The sequence below is a fragment of the Diabrotica undecimpunctata genome, chromosome 1 (genome assembly GCF_040954645.1).
Source record: "Diabrotica undecimpunctata isolate CICGRU chromosome 1, icDiaUnde3, whole genome shotgun sequence".
Lineage (NCBI taxonomy): Eukaryota > Metazoa > Arthropoda > Insecta > Coleoptera > Chrysomelidae > Diabrotica > Diabrotica undecimpunctata.
In genome coordinates this window covers 152,625,320-152,645,372 of record NC_092803.1, presented here as the reverse complement: position 1 = coordinate 152,645,372, position 20,053 = coordinate 152,625,320, and the positions used below count along the sequence as shown (strand labels likewise).

General features: G+C 29.8%; 2 protein-coding genes across 4 annotated transcripts in view; one reads left to right on the top strand and one right to left on the bottom strand.

Annotated features, from left to right (window-relative positions):
- LOC140432393 (monocarboxylate transporter 3-like) overlaps positions 1 to 12,538 on the bottom strand; it is a 46,791-nt gene extending 34,253 nt beyond the window's left edge. Inside the window, exon 1 of one of the 3 annotated variants that reach the window (XM_072520257.1) lies at positions 12,402 to 12,538. The gene's annotated coding sequence lies outside the window, so the exon portion shown is untranslated. Of the gene's footprint in view, positions 1 to 2,562; positions 2,669 to 12,401 lie in introns of those variants that run through there. The other 2 variants (XM_072520256.1, XM_072520259.1) reach the window with 2 other exon arrangements.
- An 849-nt stretch (positions 12,539 to 13,387) lies between these two features.
- On the top strand, positions 13,388 to 14,332 carry mRpL49 (mitochondrial ribosomal protein L49). Its single transcript, XM_072520255.1, has 2 exons — positions 13,388 to 13,533; positions 13,584 to 14,332. The coding sequence occupies exons 1-2, from the start codon at positions 13,471 to 13,473 to the stop codon at positions 14,049 to 14,051; spliced, it is 531 nt and encodes a 176-aa protein (XP_072376356.1). The 5' UTR covers positions 13,388 to 13,470; the 3' UTR covers positions 14,052 to 14,332.
- Positions 14,333 to 20,053: the final 5,721 nt, after the last annotated feature.

The following is a 20,053-nucleotide window of genomic DNA, read 5'->3' as shown; positions in this document are numbered from 1 at the left end:
TTTTGGTAATGTGGGCTAAATATGTTTTGTAGTAGCATATTATTTTTTTTATTGTACAGTACACATGTTTTAATTCTGCATTTATATTCGTTTTGATATTTTTTTTTTAATTAAAATAGGGTATTTAGTTTAGTATTATTAATATTACAGTACCGAATTTTGTCTCTCTCTCTGTATAACGATCTCTCCTTATAACGATGAAAATTCCCGGTCCCTTGCATATCGTTATAGAGAGAGAGGACTGTATAAGAAAGGATTGTAACAGCAAAGATGAGAATGAGAAGGAAGATCTGAACATCATCGGAGTATACGATCCAGAAAATAACAAACCTCAAACAATAAGGGAAACATTTTATGACGAATTACAAGTAGTAGATCAAGTCAGAGGGAGGATGATAATATTGGGAGATTTTAACGCTCGAATAGGCAATCAGGTAATACCTGGAATTAAGCAAAAATATAACGAAAATGTTAAAAACGAAAATGAAGAACTTCTGCACGAATAACGAACTTTGAATAAACAACACATTTTTTGACCACAAAAATCACCAAAAATATATATTCAATAACACCCGTGGGCAAAGATCCATACAACTCAGCCGATGTAGGTAGCGACCATAGTCTAGTACATATTATGTAAAATAAGAATAATTTTTTAAAAGAAATCAAAAAAGAAAGAGAAACATTTATCAGTATCAAAGAATTTTTATAATAATATTTTTTTTTAGTATGTTTTGCAGCAAATTTTGTTAACAAAATTAATTTTATTTGGTGAGTTACTACTTTTTTCCAATAATTATTCGTTCCAATTTATCATATGATTTGTATTTTTATTTTAGCTCTTGTGTAATATTGTAAGCACAATTGAAAGTTCGAGTAGTAAAAAATATTTATCTAATAGCCCCTTTTCATTGACTCTAACCCATCCAAACAGTTATATTTTTTCCAAACGAGTCAACAAGTACTTCTTTTTTCTTATTTATGTTATATATATATATATATATATATATATATATATATATATATATATTGTCTATATATATATATATATATATATATATATATATATATATATATATATATATATATATATATATATATATATATATATTGTCATACTTCTTCTTTCCCAACCAAAGAAAAATAAATAAAAAGATCCATTGGAATAAAATTTTAAGATATCATTATAAACAAATTGTATATAGTAATTTAAAGAAATTCGTTTGGCAACAAAATTATCAAAAAACCCCTTTGTGTAGAATTAGAAGACATTTTACCTGTAAGTTAATCTTGTCATTGTTTGTGTATTAAATGACCATATTCTAATCTTTGGAAACAGGTATAGATTGTGTATTAACAGACTGAGGATAGAAAAATCAATTTTTATTTATTCTTTCTCTGAAACAGTAATGTGGTTTTCCCAAATGATACAGAATTTTTAGAACAAACATTAACAGTAGTAAACAAGATTTGAGCTTTTGATTGGATAGTTGTTTTTGAATGGTAATGGGGTTAGCCTGATTAGGAGACGGGGAGAGGCAGTTGTAATTTGGCCATCGAAGGAAACAGTCGTTTGTTAGAAGATAATGTGTGGTTCGTGAGTTTGGATACCGGCATTGTGTAAAGAAGTGAATAGTTTTGCAGAAGGAGATAACAAGCAGATTAAAAGAGGTCCTTGTATCTACCGTGGGCATTTTGTGAAGTATATGTGAAAGTAGTTTTACGGCATCAAGTTGACAAAAGGAGGTCCTTGTGTCATAAATAAGTAGCTGAGTTTTTTTGGAGAAGTGAATCAGGTGTTTTTGTGTAGTCTGCAGGAGGTTTGCAGAGACGTTAGGAAGGAGCCGAGGTGCCAAAGAGGAGAGATCACATCGTTGAGGAGACTGGACTTTTCTGGGTATGTGCCAACATACAATTCAATAAGAAAAAAAAAGCTGTAAGTGTTTTGTACAATTTAAATTGGTATCTGTGAAGGATCTGTGTTGACATCATGGTCATTATCATTCAAATTTAAAGAATTGAGTTTTGTTTGACTAATCAAAAGTTACAGTTTTGTTGTTTTTTGTTTCAAGTAAAGGAAAGTTTAAGTAAAATTGGTTTTCACTTATTATAAATTTATGTAGATGTAAAATCTTATTATTATAAAAATTTCATTTATTTTCTTGTATGCTGATAGATAAGATAACGGCAGAAGTTGAAAATTGTTTTATTCCTTTTTTATATAAAATAAAGAATACTTAATTTTTGTAATATACTATTTTCTTTTATTATTATCCTTCTTCTTTATCTCGATAAAGGACAACTAGAAAATCTTTGAATCCATCGAACACAGGTAATATAAGGAGTGTCTTATTTTACATTTGATAACAATTAAATTATAATTTTTTTTATTGGCTCAATAAATTAAAATCAAAATCAAAATAAACAATCATAACAATATATATATATATATATATATATATATATATATATATATATATATATATATATATATATATATATATCTTGAAAGTGAAAGAGAGGGACAAAGAGAATAATTAAATTATTTTACTAGTGACTTACAGTTTTCTGTAAATTTTCTATTATATTCACCTTTTTTCAACACAACTTTTATCTTCACTTTAACAATAACTGTTTAACTCGTTGGGTGCATTTTTATAAATATAACCTACTATTATTGATTAGCGATAAGAAATTTTATCTTCCTAATAAAGTTTAGATAAAAATTTGTAACAACATTTTTAAGAAAAAAGCGTTGAAGATTTAACAGGGTCATAAATATCGGAATATGTGAAGGTAGTTTGACATTTTTCCAGTCAACAAGAAAAAGCATGTTTTACTTATTTTCATATTTATTTTTCTACATAGTCTACGTTTTATCCATGAAGAAATCTATGCAATGAAGAAATGTAATTAGGGAAGTCGACCCTGCATAGGGATAAGGGCAAAGATAATAATGATCAGTCTCCTTTTCGTTCAGTAAACTTAATAAGACATTTTTTCAACTTTTTTATCACTTCCGAAACATATTTTTGCTCGAGCTCCACGAAATATATAATTCGTCCATAATCACATCGTTCGTTGAAAAAAGACCTTCTGCGATTCTTGCGATTCCTGCGATTTTTTTTTTTTAGTTTGGAAACAGGAAATAGTTATAACTATTATCTAACTTAAATTATATTTTCTAAATAAGTAAATATATTTTTATAATAATGGTATAGAGGCCAATTTAATATTTATATTTTTTCGGAGCATATTTTGTTTTTACAAATTGCCATATTCTCTGACGAAAGAAAGAAAATATCTTTCTTTCGTCTAAAGTTATCAAAGATTCTTGTTCTCCCTTCTTCTTTAAATATGATATATTTACTGAGAAACTCAATAGATCACATGCATGTAGGTGGCGCTGGCGTCAGGGTTTGGCATTAAAACATAACCTTATTTTATTCTGCCACTTATTTACTAGTAATCACATAGTTGGTATGCAATTTTTTGAGTGATTTAAGTTTCAATAAGTTATTTATGAAATTTTAATTATTTGGACACTTTTACTAAAACTTTACAATATGCCTTACAATTGTAATGTACTACAATGTAATTCAGTTTCCAATAAAACTTACGTTTTCTAAAGCGTTTCATAAATTCCCCTTGAATAAAGCTTTAAAAGAACGATGGTTGATCGCTATCAGGTCTGAAAAAAGTATCAGCAAGCACACAAAAATCTATTCCAGGCACTTTTCAAATGAAAGTTATACCGTTACAAGTTTGGGTACGTTAAAAAATACTTATCCTAATTTCTTGCATTGTCATTATCTTGTTTTTCTAGGACAATATAAGATCTTTAAAAAAGATGCAGCACCTTCAGTAAATTTACCAAAAAGAAAGTTGGAGACTCCAGTGAAGGACTATAGAAGAAGTGACAGATATAGAAACAGACTTTGTGTAGTAGTATTGCCACCGAGCAAAAAAAAAGAGCAAACATTAACAGAATTATTACAAACAGTTAAGAATGATACACAAAAGTGTGTTTCAACCGAGACACCTGCTAATGAAAATAAATCAGAGAGTTCAAAAACATGTATTACAACTCAGACCGTGATAACATGGAATATAAGTCAATTCATTTCTTATGACTTTTTGTCAGAAGAAACATTTTACTGGTTTTTTTTCTTTTTGTCTTGAAGAGTTTGGAAAATCAAACATTAAAATTCATAGTGCTCTTTCAGTGGAAAATGAACTGGTAATAAATGAAATAAATATATACTTAATTTGTTTTATTCTACATTAAAGCATTTTTTTGCAATAGACAGTCGATTTGTCCCAAAAAATATTTAAGTGGACCAAGCATCTTTACGCTTGCTTAAAAAAAATTAACTTTTGGAACATTGCAACAACTTCAGAAGACCAGTACAAAATTATTCTGGAACGTACCGAAATTATAATAGATCGAAGCAACGACCCTATTATACAACAGGCAACATTTATTCTACATATTCATATTATGGAACCAATACTTTTAAAATACTAATAACATGATCTGAAAAAGGTGAATGTATATGTATCTGATGTTTATGGAGGCAGTATTTCAGATTGCAGAAAATTACAGTAGAATTCGGAATTTTAGGACGTATTGAAGAAGGAGAATTTATTCTAGCGGACAGGCGTTTTGATATATCAGATCTTTTAGAGGAAAAAAGAATATTATTTAAATATACCTGCATTTAAAAAAGGGGCTCAGTTAACAGAAGAAGAAAAAATAAAAACAAGGGCCATTGCCAATCGTAGAATCATTGTTGAAAATATTATAGGATTGGCAAAAAAACATAAAATACCCAAAGATAGATTTTTTTTTCAAATTATTCCCATATATGAATGAAATAATTTATAACTGTTTTATGATTTGTAATTTTAAAAATAGAATAAGTACCTAACACTTTGTGAAAATTATTTTGTGCCTATATTGATCAATTGAATTCCTGGTGGGACAGCATTTATTTTTTTCTTAGTTTTACTTATTCTAATATTTGTGATTTGTTACTAATTATCAACTTTAATTTGTTTAAAAACTTGGAAAATATGACTTTAACAAAATTTAATTTGCGTTATTTCATTGGTTAACTATAAGACAGAAAATAAAAACACGCTTTTTTTTAAATGTTGAAATATCCATTATTAAAAAATGTTCAAACTAAATATTAAATAACTCACTAATTTGACGTATAAACACTGTGAAACTATGGCTGAAAATCTGCAAACATGTATTGAAACGTATATCTGAATATGAGGTTATGATTTAATACCAAATTAATATCGACGTAAGCGCCTCTTACGGATATTTTTTTATTTGGCTTATGGTATGTGATCTATTCTCTTATGTACAAAAGATTTTTTTTTCGCTATTTTCTGTTATCTTTTTTAAATTTGAAACCTACGTTATATAGAACTTGGCATCCACTTGTTTTGCTAATGTTAAGAAATTCTCCCTCTTTTAATTTAAATGAAATTGTATCTAAAGTCACATGTTCCTTATTTGCACGTATTTGATATATCGATGGCGTAGAGTGAAACCCTCGCACATACATAGATTTTAGATATTTAGGCGGCCAAAAGTCATTTTTAAAAAGTCGAAATAACGGTAAGCTATCAACCGTTCCGATGAGTCAACAGTTCCAGCTACAATATAACATCCCCACCACCAGCGACCCAAGCGCAGGAGTTGGCCTCCTGTCATTCGAATTTGACAGTGAACGAGTGTTTACGTGTTAATTTTCGACGCTCTCCTAAACTTAACTTTCTTAAGCGCATTATTCATTTCAAGCTAATTGTTTCGATTAAATTGTGATAGAGTGCTATAATACAGGTAAGAACCGGTTTTTTAATGCGCCTGGGTAAATTCTCGTAAGGATCTGAGAATTTTTTCTTCAATTGCATCGTACCTTCAGGATGGTATTGTATTGCACACAAATCCACTACAACAGGATCTCCAACACGGTTACCAGGACGTATTGAGTTATCATAAGGGACATCTTTAAATTTTAAGAAAAAGTCGTATTCCAAGTGCCTTACTTGGTATAGTCTAGGATGCGTACGAGCTGTCTTGCACACTTCTACGTATCCTGCTGGTGAATAGATCTCCCTATTTCTTAGATGTCGTTCAATCGTGGAGTGCATCGAGTCACACTCCATTTGAGTGTGACCCTTTTCTAAAAACTTTTGAGTAATAATTAATCCTGTTTTTACTGACGCCAGAAGTAATCCATTAGATAAAATTGCATTGCGGTTTTGGTATGTGCAACCATCGCTGAAGAAAATTACCTCTTTTACTACAGTTCTGTCAATATTATGGATAATGAAATCATACAAAATACTGCAAAATTCGTCAGCACTAAGGCCTCCGTGTGTCTCGTCCCACAAAAAGCAAAAACCGTCATGATTTCCTAGATTATAAATAGTTAGGTTGTGTACCAGAAGTTTTGTTTTGTAATACAGTGCCGACGCTTTTAAAAAAGGACAAAGTAGTGCGGCTTGTAGGTCAATCGTAAACACCACTACAGATGGATCTTGATTTTCCTTGTCTTTCTCCTTTCTCGCCTCATCTTTACGCCCAATGTGCCTATTACAAAAAATCTCAGTAATATTTTTTGTTGTGTAGTAGTATAGCCACAGCAGATATCGCACTGGTCTTTTTTAGGTCGGAATAAAGATAAATTTATTTTTCATCAAAAATTTGCCAGAATACAAATTTAGATACTGAATGCTGTTGTTCATTATTTACACCAAGGAAGTTTAAGTATTCTGTATACAATTTATATTTTGATTGCCACATAGGTTCTAAATATAATTTGGCGGTATCTTTTCTACAGTAATGTGCTTCCAGTTTTGGTAAACTATCAAGAAAATCATAAACCTTTTGTCTATTGGTGTTCTCGTTAGTTTTGATGACAGGATTTCTTGTTGTGCTAATTTTATCTTTAATACCGACCCAAGCATGTACGGTCCATTCTCCAACTCTAATGTATGTAAAAACATTTTTTTACAAACGTGAAAGGTGGTGCCTACATTTTTTAAATGGTACTGAAAAGAACTGCGTCTACGAGAATTTGGATTATCTGTTCGCCTTTGTTTAACCTCCTTCTTCAAAACTAGTGCTTTTATAAAACACTTTTTTTCCGGACGACTCATTTTCCTAGTAAAAATATTCTGCCTTAATTTATCACTAAAAGAACTGCACTTAAAGAATGCAGAAATTGTGTGGTTACATCGAGGTTTCAGTTGTCTTGAAGCCCTAGGTACATCAAAAATAATTTTTCCTTGTTCTGTTTTTCGTCTACCAAAATATTCTTCTCCCTTATTTCTTTTTAATCTTTGTTTCTCCGAAGTCCAGTTGTCTTCACTTGCTCGTCTTCGTTTTGCTCGTTTTACCTTCGTATTAGTCATTGGTACCATCATGTATCAGGGTATCATATTGTCTCTTTCACTATGTACATCTTCTGGCGATTCATTTTGTGCTAAAGGTAGCTGCACTATAGATTTTCCTCTAGATGACCTGGAATTAAATAATGTAACGTTATATTATAATACGGAACATCGTCGAATACGATGCATGAAATACTCGTATGTCAAACACCAAACATTCGTGGGATGTAACATTTACTATGTAAGAAGAGGTTCATACGTTGTTTTCAGAGAGTTTAACAAAAAAACATTTTTTATACCAAAACTATTTTATCAAGAGACTAAATAATATAAAATTATGAAACAAGTGTCATGCATTTACTAGTTTTTTATTAGATAAACAAAAAACTTACATTATATAAACCGATGTTCAAAGATTTACACAAAACAATTACCACGTCGTTACATACAAGGTTTTCGTTTTATTTAAATTTTACAAAATGATTACGTGGTTTACATTCACGTCACTAGATGTCACCGCTCTTAAGATAGAGCAGCCATCTTTATTTCACTAATAACTTACGAGGTATTCATTGGAATAACATAATAATTTTTTTATGCAAAAATTGAGATAAGAGGGTTTCACTCTAGGCCATCGATATGGTTATAAGTTTTTGCCTGGAATTCACTATTCTTATTTCCTATTACAGATCTATTGCAGACCTTTTATTTTAATTCGCTAATTCGTGAAGCCATTCCATGGCCAATCGTCGAACGTAAAGGTCGTGTACGGGGCTCTGTGTTGGGAAAATCGGCGTTAGACGGTGATTAGTGAAATAGAGTTTTTTTGAATCAATTTAAAAACAATAATTATACACAATAAGTAAGCTAATTAAGTGATAAGGTGGATAAGTTTTTTCTCAGAGCGGTTGAAGCGGAAGAAACGCTACGTTATTTTCGAGAAACGACTAAATACCTGGAGAGAGTGGAGCAAAAGTAAAAATGTTATCCGACGAACTGACGGATGAAGAGAAGAGAATGCGAACAGGAGAGGAAGGGGGTAAGAAGGAGGTCTTTAAGATAAGTAGAAAACGCCAATAAAGGGAAGTGGAGTCGAAATGAAAGATCAGACGATGGAGAGACTGGAGAACACCATTAGTGAATAAGATTTTGTTTAATACAATCCATAACGAAGATATTTCACCTTCCTTCGCGACTAACAATGCTGATCCTGATGTCTTAAATGGGAACCCAGTCTCGGATACTCCTATCAACAAATATTTTTCATTACCATATTTCAGAGATATCACTCCGGGGTTAACAAGGATTCTGAAAAGTGTTGAAAATAGCTTTGGTAATAATAACAACATTAAACTTAATGTGGCTTGTAGATCAGCCCTAACAATTAATAATCTTTATTCTAAGATAAAAGATAAGACTCCCATAGATAGGCTTAGTAACATTGTCTACAACATTCCATGTCTCTCTTGCAACAATTCCTAAATCAGTCAAACATCTCAATTATTGAAATCACGTATTACACTACACAAAAGTGATTCTCGACTTCACCCTGACCGTTGTGCATTAGCCAAACATGTCCATTCCACTGGTCATCTCATGGACTATACGAACACTACAATTCTCCACCGTGAGAACAATAAATCTAAAAGAGAGTTCATCGAAATGTCTTATATTTTCCTTAACGATTTCTCCATTAATGTTAAGAGTGACATTAAGAATCTAAGCGATATATACCACTTCTTACTTAAATCAGATACCAAGAACAATACAACATCACAGATAACTAACTTGACTGATATATCCATTAACAACTAACCTACCTTTATAATTAATTTTCATTAACTAAAAAAGATAACTTTCCCTTGCTTTTCTTAGATACATCTCAATAAGATATAATAATGCATGAACAATAGAATATAATTAAATAAAGAAAATCAAAATAATATTTCCCTATACTTACTGGGATTTAATTTCATTCGTTTTTTTACCAATGAACCTTAACGACATAAAGATTCATAAGAACTACTGAATTTGTCAGCGCTTGCGTTCTGGCTAAAACAGAACCTCACTTTTAAACTTTCTAAAAATCAAAAATTTAGTTATTGCCGACAATTCAAAGAATTACCTCCTTTTAAATGTAATTACATTGGGTTTTTCGATTAACCTTGGGTATACCTTTGCGTGTTAAGTTCAAAGCTACCATACATTTCAAACCTTAAAAAAAAACTTTTTTTTGCACGTAGTAACAAAGAACACCACTATGTTACTAGCAAAGTTTTTTAATATTCCAACTCTACAATTCTAAGATACGGTAAGATCAATAATGTTTTAATAGATAATATATGGTAGCTAATTATAATTTATTCTCTTTCAGCCCTGAAGAAGCCAAATTAATTCTCTTTGGCCAAAACGTTCGGCGAAACAATTGATACTCATTAGAGTCTTTCTTGCAGATTTCCCCAATATTTAAGAGTTTACTATTTAACTTATCTGCAAAGATTAAATTTCTTTTCTATATATATATATATATATATATATATATATATATATATATATATATATATAAGAAATACTGGATATTATTGACTGTCGATATAAACAAACAACACAGTTTATTAGGGCTGCAGTCAGTAGGTTTGGCCGGGATGTTATAGAAACACTCTTTTGACTTTTGGTCGAGCTTTCGGAATTCTTTTATTCCTTCTTCAAGACACTGTAATTAGAAGAAAGTGTAAATATTTACAACATATCTCAAATTGTCATTACAACTTACTAGTCGTTGAGATTATTTTTCTAAAGCTATGACACTCAACATTAAAAACACACATATAAAATATAACATTTAAAATAATGGACAATATACATTTTAAAATTTAGTTGGAAAGTTAAAATTTTGTTAGTGACATCTTTTCATGGTGTGTTTTGACTGATCCATAGAGAACAGAAAAAAAAACAAAAATAGTGTGATTAAAAAGTAATTAGGAGTTTTTGCTATTATATTAATATAATAGCAAGAACTCCTAATTACTTTTTAATCACACTTCTTCTTCTTCTAATGGCGCTACAACCCTTTGTGAGTCTTGGCCTGCTTAACAATGTTCTTCCATTCTGCCCTGTCGGATACTTTCCTTCGCCACTGCCTGATGTTCATGGTTTTAAGATCCCTCTCTACGTCGTCTATCCATCTTTTACGGGGCCTTCCTCTTGTTCTGTTTCCTTGGGGCTTCCATCTCTGGACTACTTTTACAGCTCAATTATCTGGCATTCTTTCTAGGTGACCAAGCCAGTTTAGTCTTTGTGATTTTACAAATCTGACAATATCTGCGCTCTGCATTAGTTCATCCAGCTTGTGGTTCATTTTAATTCTCCACGAACTATCGCTGCATTGGGTTGGTCCAAATATCTTCCTTAGTTTTTTTTAATCACACTATTTTTGTTTTTTTTTCTGTTCTCTATGGATCAGTCAAAACACACCATGAAAAGATGTCACTAACAAAATTTTAACTTTCCAACTAAATTTTAAAATGTATATTGTCCATTATTTTAAATGTTATATTTTATATGTGTGCTTTTAATGTTGAGTGTCATAGCTTTAGAAAAATAATCTCAACGACTAGTAAGTTGTAATGACAATTTGAGATATGTTGTAAATATTTACACTTTCTTCTAATTACAGTGTCTTGAAGAAGGAATAAAAGAATTCCAAAAGCTCGACCAAAAGTCAAAAGAGTGTTTCTATAACATCCCGGCCAAACCTACTGACTGCAGCCCTAATAAACTGTGTTGTTTGTATATATATATATATATATATATATATATATATATATATATATATATATATATATATATATATATATATATATATAAATTCCTAAAGCACTGCATACTTGTTGTCATTCAGATGTTATAGATTTTAAAGCACTACCATTGATTTTTTTTCCTTTTAGCAATATAGTACTTATTTAGAATACAAATTAGAATATCTACATTATAAAACAGCAGCGACAGAGTTTAACAAAATCAACAATATAAGATGTTAACAATTCGAGACAATATATTCAACTGGAAATTCATAATAAATTGACTTCAACTTAACCACCCTACCTGTAGCTTACATGATATGAGTGTTGAGTGCTAAATGAGATTTTAATTGTTTGTTGAAATTGAGATATTTTTATACTCTTGTGTTTTTTCTAAATGAATTTGACTATAATTAACATTTTTTCATATGGAGTATCACCAATTTCGTAGTTATAAAATTTAAATCTATTTCCTAGGATTTTTGAGTTGTCAATTGCAGCTACTCACTCAATTAAAGCATTAAACTGTGCCGAAACTCAACCTAAATATTGTTTTTAGTTGAATCTTTTATTTACTTAATCCAACCTGTTCACCCTATAGACTTAAATAAAAAATCCTTATGTTCATATAAACAGATATATGAAAATTAAACAACTATTGAAAAATCCATCTTTTTACATCTAAATCCAATATGACCATTCATTATATTTTTTATTATTCGTTCTGATAAATTTTAGTAAATGTAGGTCAACTACATTATCTTTGATTAACATGATCATTTATAGTAATTGAGTTGAAACTAGAATATTTAACTTTCCATTAAATAATAATCATCTTTGTTTTAAGTCATTTACATTATACATTTCTACTAACAATCAAAATTTTTATTTCATTTTTTTAGATCTAAGGTACTGTACATGATGTTTAAAAACATTTCATTTGCAACTACTTAACCTACTATCAAACACTATATTACCACAGTATAGACAACAACTATATTACTAAATATATATTACTAAATATATATCTATACTGTGATATTACTAAAATCACTATAACTATCAGAGAGTATATGAAATACAGAAAATAATTTGTATATATTAAGTTGTATTAAATGTAGTATGAATAAAATAAAGTATTATTAATCAATATGTTCTCAATACTTTAATGTTTATGTAACTTACCAGGAATAAATAATATGAACTTGCATGTTTATTTACATTTTCTACCACGCTTTTTAACTTATCTGACAACAGGAGAAGGGGGTAGGGGTACTGAACACTGAATCACAGAATGACAGAATATTGTCATAGCATATTTGCTGTGAATATTCTAATAAAGGAATTCGTTTCTAAAGTCAAAAATTAAAAGAATATCTGTCAAAAAAGATTCGATTTATAACGATTGTCAAAATTTAAAAGTTTAAACAATATTGAATCATCTGTTTAAATTTGTATGACACTCCTCGTTTTAAAATAATTTTATATAAATACAATTAATATTTTTAAACGTCTTATTTAGTTAATATAATAATTCAATTTTAGTTCGAGTCAATTTTAAAAATAATATTTAAATTTTAAAAATGCAGATAAGAAGCCATTAAACTTTATATGTATGAAGCTTTGCGCTGGTCTACTGTACCGCATACTTATTGTATTTTTTTAATAGTAACGAGTAACGAGGCAGTTTTTAAATTAATACTATACATTTACTCGAGGGGATTCCAGACTAATGGCTGTTTTATATATATAGCGGAATTTTCATTGTGTGAGTTAGTCTGATCATAGTATAAAAAAGAATGATTAATAATATCGAGTCGAGTTTTGAAATGTAACGTGCGTATTGTCGGGAATATAAATTGTAATACATGTAAATAAATTATATAATTATAGTGTAAAATAAATTAGTGTAATATTGTATAAATACTTTAATAAACTAAGCACAAAGAATGGTTTGTGAAACTAAGTGTTAGAACATTTTTATAATAAATAAAGTTAATAAATTAGATTAATAAACTCAGTTCAGTATAATACGATTAATTTAGATTATTAAATAGAATAATAAACAACCTAACACAGTTTAATGCGATATTAAAGGATAAATACTGTGCATACAATTCTTTAGCGATATCGCTAAAGTGTGCTAATGTGCTATTAATTAATTGGTGTTAATACTAAAAAAACCCAAAAAAGAAGAATTTTATGTTTTACATTTAGGTTATGTGTATCTAGATGTACACATTTTTAATTTAAAATGTCTCTTAGGTATAGTTTAACAGGACTAGTTAATAAGAGATTACTTTATGTTGCCAATAACGTACGTACATTAACTCTAAAATATGCAATTATAACCTTTTTCTTTTTTAGTTGATATACCAAATTAGACTTGGCAGCTACCAATCATCACCTTATCTAGAAGACGTGGGCGAAGTAAACACCAAATATGAAATATCGAAAGACCCAGAGGAATGGAAGTATGTGGAACGAGCGCTACCACCAACAATGATTCCAGAACCCATTCAGAAAGATAAGTATCCCTCAGGATGGAAGCCACAAGCTGAAAACTTACTAGATAGACCATATTTTATACAAAGAACAAAAAATCACATGCTTCCAGTTTACCTGGATGTAACACAAAGGGGATTAAGAAGACATACAATTATCAGAAAAATACAAGGTGATATCAATTTGTTAGAAAAAGAGTTATTGCAATTTTTGCAGCCACAATCATTTCAGCCTATCAGGAGTCAAGTACATGAATTCGCTGGATTTATTAGGATGAATGGTGACTTTGTAAATGCTGTGAAATACTTTTTAGAAAAAAGACAATTTTAAATAGTATATTTTATGGAGTATCTTGAAAATTAGAGTTTTTATTAAACTATTTGGATAGAGATAAGTAGTTTGTTAAATAACTGTTGAGTTGTAATTCATGTATATATTTATTGTGTAAAGCATCGTAAGTCATTTATCTCTGGTGCCAGAATATATCTTATGATATACATGTAGACTAGAAAATATTGACAACACCACTTCAAAATTTTCTAATTTAAGAAGTATGTGTAACATGTCTACATTATGATCTTGAATGAAATAAATAAATTAACTTATAACAATTAATTTGTTTTATATGCAAAGTAAAAGAAAAAATTTTATGGAACTTTTAATAGTTATATTTTCAAAATGTTTCCAATTTGGAGGCCAAAAAAAGGTCACAATAGAATACTTCAATTTTTAAATTAGGCTTTATTCTCAATCTTCCCCTTTGGAAGTCATGATACATTTTTGTACAGGAAAGGATCATCATGATCAGTCATTGATTCTGTAGGGTGAGCACAACTAAGTGGAAGCTAAGAATGGCTTCAGGTATCAGCTGACATCTGGGTTTCATTAGACCTCCTGCCGCAGGTGGCTCCACTAGGACAGAAATTAGAATGAACAAAACCTACGAACTTGTTCCACAACATATTTAAATAAGAAAGAAAGACAAATATAATTCTCGATCCACAAATGAAAGCTGCGAAGTATATGCTATTGGCTAGTTATATAATCCACAGCAACATTGAGCTGTGCTTCCTAAATATAAAAGACAATTGCAAACATCTGTGGAAAATTAAAATGTGATGACATAATAGACTGAATTAAGAAACTGCCAAAAGTTGTAAACATTAATCTTCATCTTCAATATGCCGGTCATATGATACTGAAAAAGCAAAAACACTATAATACTGTGTTAACATGTGTATGTAAAAATTTTTTGAACAGATGAAATACCAGATCCTTAGTGACCATCGAAGTACAGGAAAATCCTTTTATCAATCTGGAAAATATCTTCATAGCTCATTGTGTCACCGAAAACCTCAACACTGCCAGAAAAATCTCATCAATATTTAACAAAGAATTCAGTAGCTGGAATGAGTTGAAAAATCAGACATTACATTTTTCTGGGATCACTTTTCCCTGACTGAAATTATTTGTCATTTAATTTCCCATTAAGTACTTTGCATTTCATAACGTTTTTCATCTTGCTGTGCATCTGTTTTTTTAACAGTTGCAATATTTCTTTTGTTACTGAGGTTATCTGTTTTATTTGAAACTGGTGCTGATAGAATATTATTTCATATTTTGTCGATGTTGTCTGTTTCTACAAAGGTCTAAATAAAATTCATTTTAATTTAAATATATTTTATTTTCATATACATCCAGTCTTTTTGATAAAGTTAATTAAAAAAGAAAAATTTAAAAAGTTAACATTTGGTATATTACGATTATATTAATAGAAACCGCTTAAAATGAATGCTTTATAAACATTTTTAGTACATGTTTGGGAAGGCTTTTTAAGTTTATAGTAGAGAACCATACTCTACCATCTAGTATAGTAGGTTACTATATTTTTTTCCAAAAAAAAAATAAAAATAAATTTGTTATGGATTGTTTACCATGGGAATAAAAATAAAAATTAGTGATAATTGTCAAGTTTCTGACATTATTAGTTATTAATTTTAGAATGCTAAGATGAATCAAACAGTTCAACTGAGATCCACACAAAATATAGTTTAAGTTGGTTGTATTGAGTCAGACTTGTAGACATGGTTCCAGAAGGATGTTCACAGTCCCCTGTTTTTCAATCTTATCCTGAAGAAAGTATCTTAGTTATGACGAAAATTAATAAAAGTACAGTTGTTCAATCAAAATTCGCTAAACAGTTGTAAAAATAACTTTTTTTTTGGAGGTTTTTGTTAAGAGGAATTTTTTTTCCTTGGTAGTATCTTATTTTTGTTGAAAGTTATAGATCAGATGATAGTCTTCTGTTCAAAAAGTAAACTACGATTTTGTTAACATTTTTCAATAATGTATTGTTGGATTCGATTTAGATATAAAAAAAAATTAAAACGATTATCAATAATTCAAATGTTGCATTAATAAATGTAATTAAGTTGTCGGCTCAATAGCTCTGCAGCTTGGAGAGCTCAACTCGATGTGAGTAGTCTAGTAGATCCCTAGTTCAAAGTGGATCTGTGTCTTTGAATTGGATTTTGTGAGTGGTGAATGAATGGTACAGTACCTACAGTGAGAGGTAAGATTTTGCGGACCAGTGATGCTCATTCATTGATTTATACCAGAGAAGTTAACAAGCAATAAACCGGTACATATAGAAAAGTCGTACTTTCTTTTATGATTATTTTTATTTCAAGCAATAACAAACAATAAAAATAAAGTAATGAGATATTATTTATGACATACACAATTTGTTCCAGTAACTGTACAATATAAATACTTTTTACCTACTTTATTATTATTTACTATCTTTAAATGGAATTAACCACAATATCAGTTGAAAATATGTTTGACGTTACATTTTTCAGTTCGAAAATCGTTCTTTTTGAGTATTCTGAGAACGATTTCAGAAATGTAAATCGAAACGTCAAAATAAACGTATTTTTGACTGAAATTTTAGTTAATTCACATTAAAGGATAATCCTTTAAAATAGTGCAACAGAGCTTAATATTGGTGCTTGTCAGTGTTGCTATGTCCTTATAATATATATGTTGTATGCTTCAAATATATTCAAACTCATGAAAGAAGATGCGATATATATACAATATATACAAAGTGAACATAGAAAACAAATATAAAATGGTAAAATAACGAGAAAAATTTTATTACTTTAGCCATTACATAATTCAGCATATAACAAATTAGATACAATACAATAAAAATGAAACATGTCCAATTAAAAGAAATGTCAAAAAAGAAAAATAAATAGAATTTTCATTTTTTTAAATCTTTTATAAAAAGGTATATTTATTTAAAAAAGAACCCTTTCGGGCTACATCACACAACGTTTTCGGACTAACAAGTCCATCATCAGTGCTGTTACCAGGTATACATGAGTAAAGCCACTAAATGTGGGTAAAAACCCTTTAAATGTTATTAAAGCTTATGGATCATGCTAGGCTTGCGTGAATCGCCCTGTACATTTGAATTTATGTTTAAAAAACGCATATTTATATAAAAAGTTGACAGGTCTAAGCGTTTTTTATAATTTTTTAAAATAAGGACAGAAATAATGTTATTCCATAAGTGGTTTCCACACAGTATTTGATGGGCAAAAGTGTTGCTTCACTTCTTGCTGCCATGGGTGTTATGAATAACTTCCCATTGCTTCTCTCCGATACTCCAAAAACCCATTTTCTGCCCCTATAAGCACCTCGAGGGTACTTGTTGTGAAAGAAGTGGGACTTGTCTATTTCCACAGTAATTGGTTCACAGTTCTCATCGAATCCTATTTCCACAGGATACTGCTTCAAATATCTGGTGTAAATTTCTGGACAAAAATCGATATCCAGCATTGCCACCGAGTGAGGCGTGAATCCATAAATGATAAGTATCTGCGAAATCGACGGCTTACTTTGCGCAAAGTATGATCCTTCACGTACGGAATTAGTCTCAAAACATCCTTTACATTTCCACATATAACCATCGATTCGGTCACTACGTTTTATTAATGCCTTGCTGATATTGCATAGCTTGCGTAAAATACTGTTTTTTATTAAATGGTACAACTTACACTACACGTAACACTCAAAAGTACTTCTAAAACCTAGGTTCAGTAAAATAATCGTGTCTTCCCGCATTCAAGAGCCTTTCACAGCCTTTCTACAATAAATGTAGCCATTGGTAAAAAAACATTAAATTGTAATAATCAAATTACGAAAATAACTATGTGGAAAAGCACACTTCAAGTAAGTAACAGTACAATTGCAGGTACATCCCAAAATGATAAAAAATTGTCATCTGGTGGTTTGACGGTTCTGACTCTATTGCCAAATCTATCCGCTAATCTATCCAAAGAGGAATCACAAAAAAAATTTAATAATTAACTGCAATTAATATCGAAAGAAACAAATAATAAATCGTTCATGTTTTATATATATTAAAAAACTGCAGAAATCATAAAATAATATAATAAAAATATACTTTTTTAAAGCTCTCTGTTTTTATATTTAATGGCAACATTGCCAAGCACCAATATTAAGCTTCGTGTAGGTGCACTCCAGGCTATGTTCACGTTGCACTATTTTGTAGGATTACCCATTAAAAATAAAAAAATAATATTAAAATGCCACAAGAAAATACCTTCAGAACAATACTTTATTTTTCAGTCACCAAACGCAAAAAATGTCGTTTCACGTCAGCCTTCGCGGTTGCCATCTTTCGAATATGACGTTATTTGATAAAGTCCATTCGCTCAGCTTGGCAATATTTTGATTGATTCATTGTCGGTAACATACAACACAAGAATTCCTACATCTTACTATTAATACTTCAAATAAACTTACTGCTGGAGACTTGTTTCATCGAAAAAGAATAATCATGAATAATGGAAGTGTATATTCATTAATTGTCATTAAAAACTTTCCACTTGTAAATATATACTAAGGTATAAACAACTATAAAAGGAGATCGCATACATCTTATGGAAAATGTAATGTCACTCAAATGCAATAAAATTTACATGAATAGATTAGTCTCGAAATCATTTCATATTATTGCGCCAATTCTGAATTTTGATTAATAACGGCGTAAATTGTAATTAAAGTTTATGGAAATCATATTTTTGAAGTTCATAAAACTGTCATTCATAAATACTATTAGACTAGTCGCTATTGAAAACAGCTTAAACCAACGTGAGCTAAGCGGATTAGAGGAACTATGTACTTTGGTAATGGTACTTTGCCTTAATACCTGACGATTGATTTATGAACTGACGATTAATCTCTTTTCTCACTCTCACCCAGGTACATATCCATTTGATTTTAGATTTATTTATAGCACAGAATGCACCATTCAACAAGAAGCGAAACGAAGCGCCTTTTCGCAATCCAAATTTCTTTGAGAATCTGCCATGTTCTAAATAGTTTATCTGTCAACCACTAAAAACTGGAGTTTGTTTACATATTGAGAAGTGTTGTTTCGTGTGTGTTGTTTAATAGTAAAAAAAGAATAATACTATTATACATATCTTTGTATATACATGTACATATTTTAATACCTTAAAAAATTGATAAAAAGTAATAGAAATCGACTGATTTTCATCTCTATTTTGAAATTAACTCTCAAATTCAATCGTGTTTTATCAGTTTTTAAACCTTTAACTTTTAATACGTAACTATAATAACTTTTAGTACGTTAATTTGTTTGTTAAAAAAAAAACAAATCGATATTTTTGACTTAAGACCTTTTTACTTATCAGTACACAATTGATATATGGGTTATATTAAATTTTACAGAAAAAATACAATTCATACAAAACAGATCTACTTAAAAACCATTAGTTTTAATAATTACTTTGATTCTCAGTGTAACTATAACTTTACTACTGTTTTGAACGACTTCCTCGTTCATTACTTTTCTTAGTGTAATAAGTAGTTTAACTGTCATTCTCTCTCCGAAAGGTACCGACCAAGCTTTCGCTTCTTGTTGGGTGGTGTATTCTGTGTTTATAGCAATTTACGCCGTTATTAATCAAAATTCAGAGTTGGCGCAATGATACAAAAGGATTGTAATTTCGAGACGAATCTATTCATGTAAATTTTAATGCATTTACTATACATTTTCCATACGATATGCGCGATCTCCTTTCAAAAATAAACTTTTGTTTTAATTGATGCAGTTTTATGTTAATAAACTACATGTGAATATTTTTTGTTTAAATATTGCCTATCATCACGTATGCTTGGTTGTATAGTAATTTCCAGCTACTGCCAGTCGGTGAAAATTTAACCGCAACGTAGCAAAAAATAATTACTAAATTTACTAGACCGAGTCAGTA

Excerpts from the sequence above, each read along its gene's own strand:
- mRpL49 (XM_072520255.1), top strand. The coding sequence starts at position 13,471 with ATGTCTCTTAGGTATAGTTTAACAGGACTAGTTAATAAGAGATTACTT. Across the intron at positions 13,534-13,583 it reads TACTTTATGTTGCCAATAAC|TTGATATACCAAATTAGACT; the intron begins GTACGTACATTA and ends TTTCTTTTTTAG.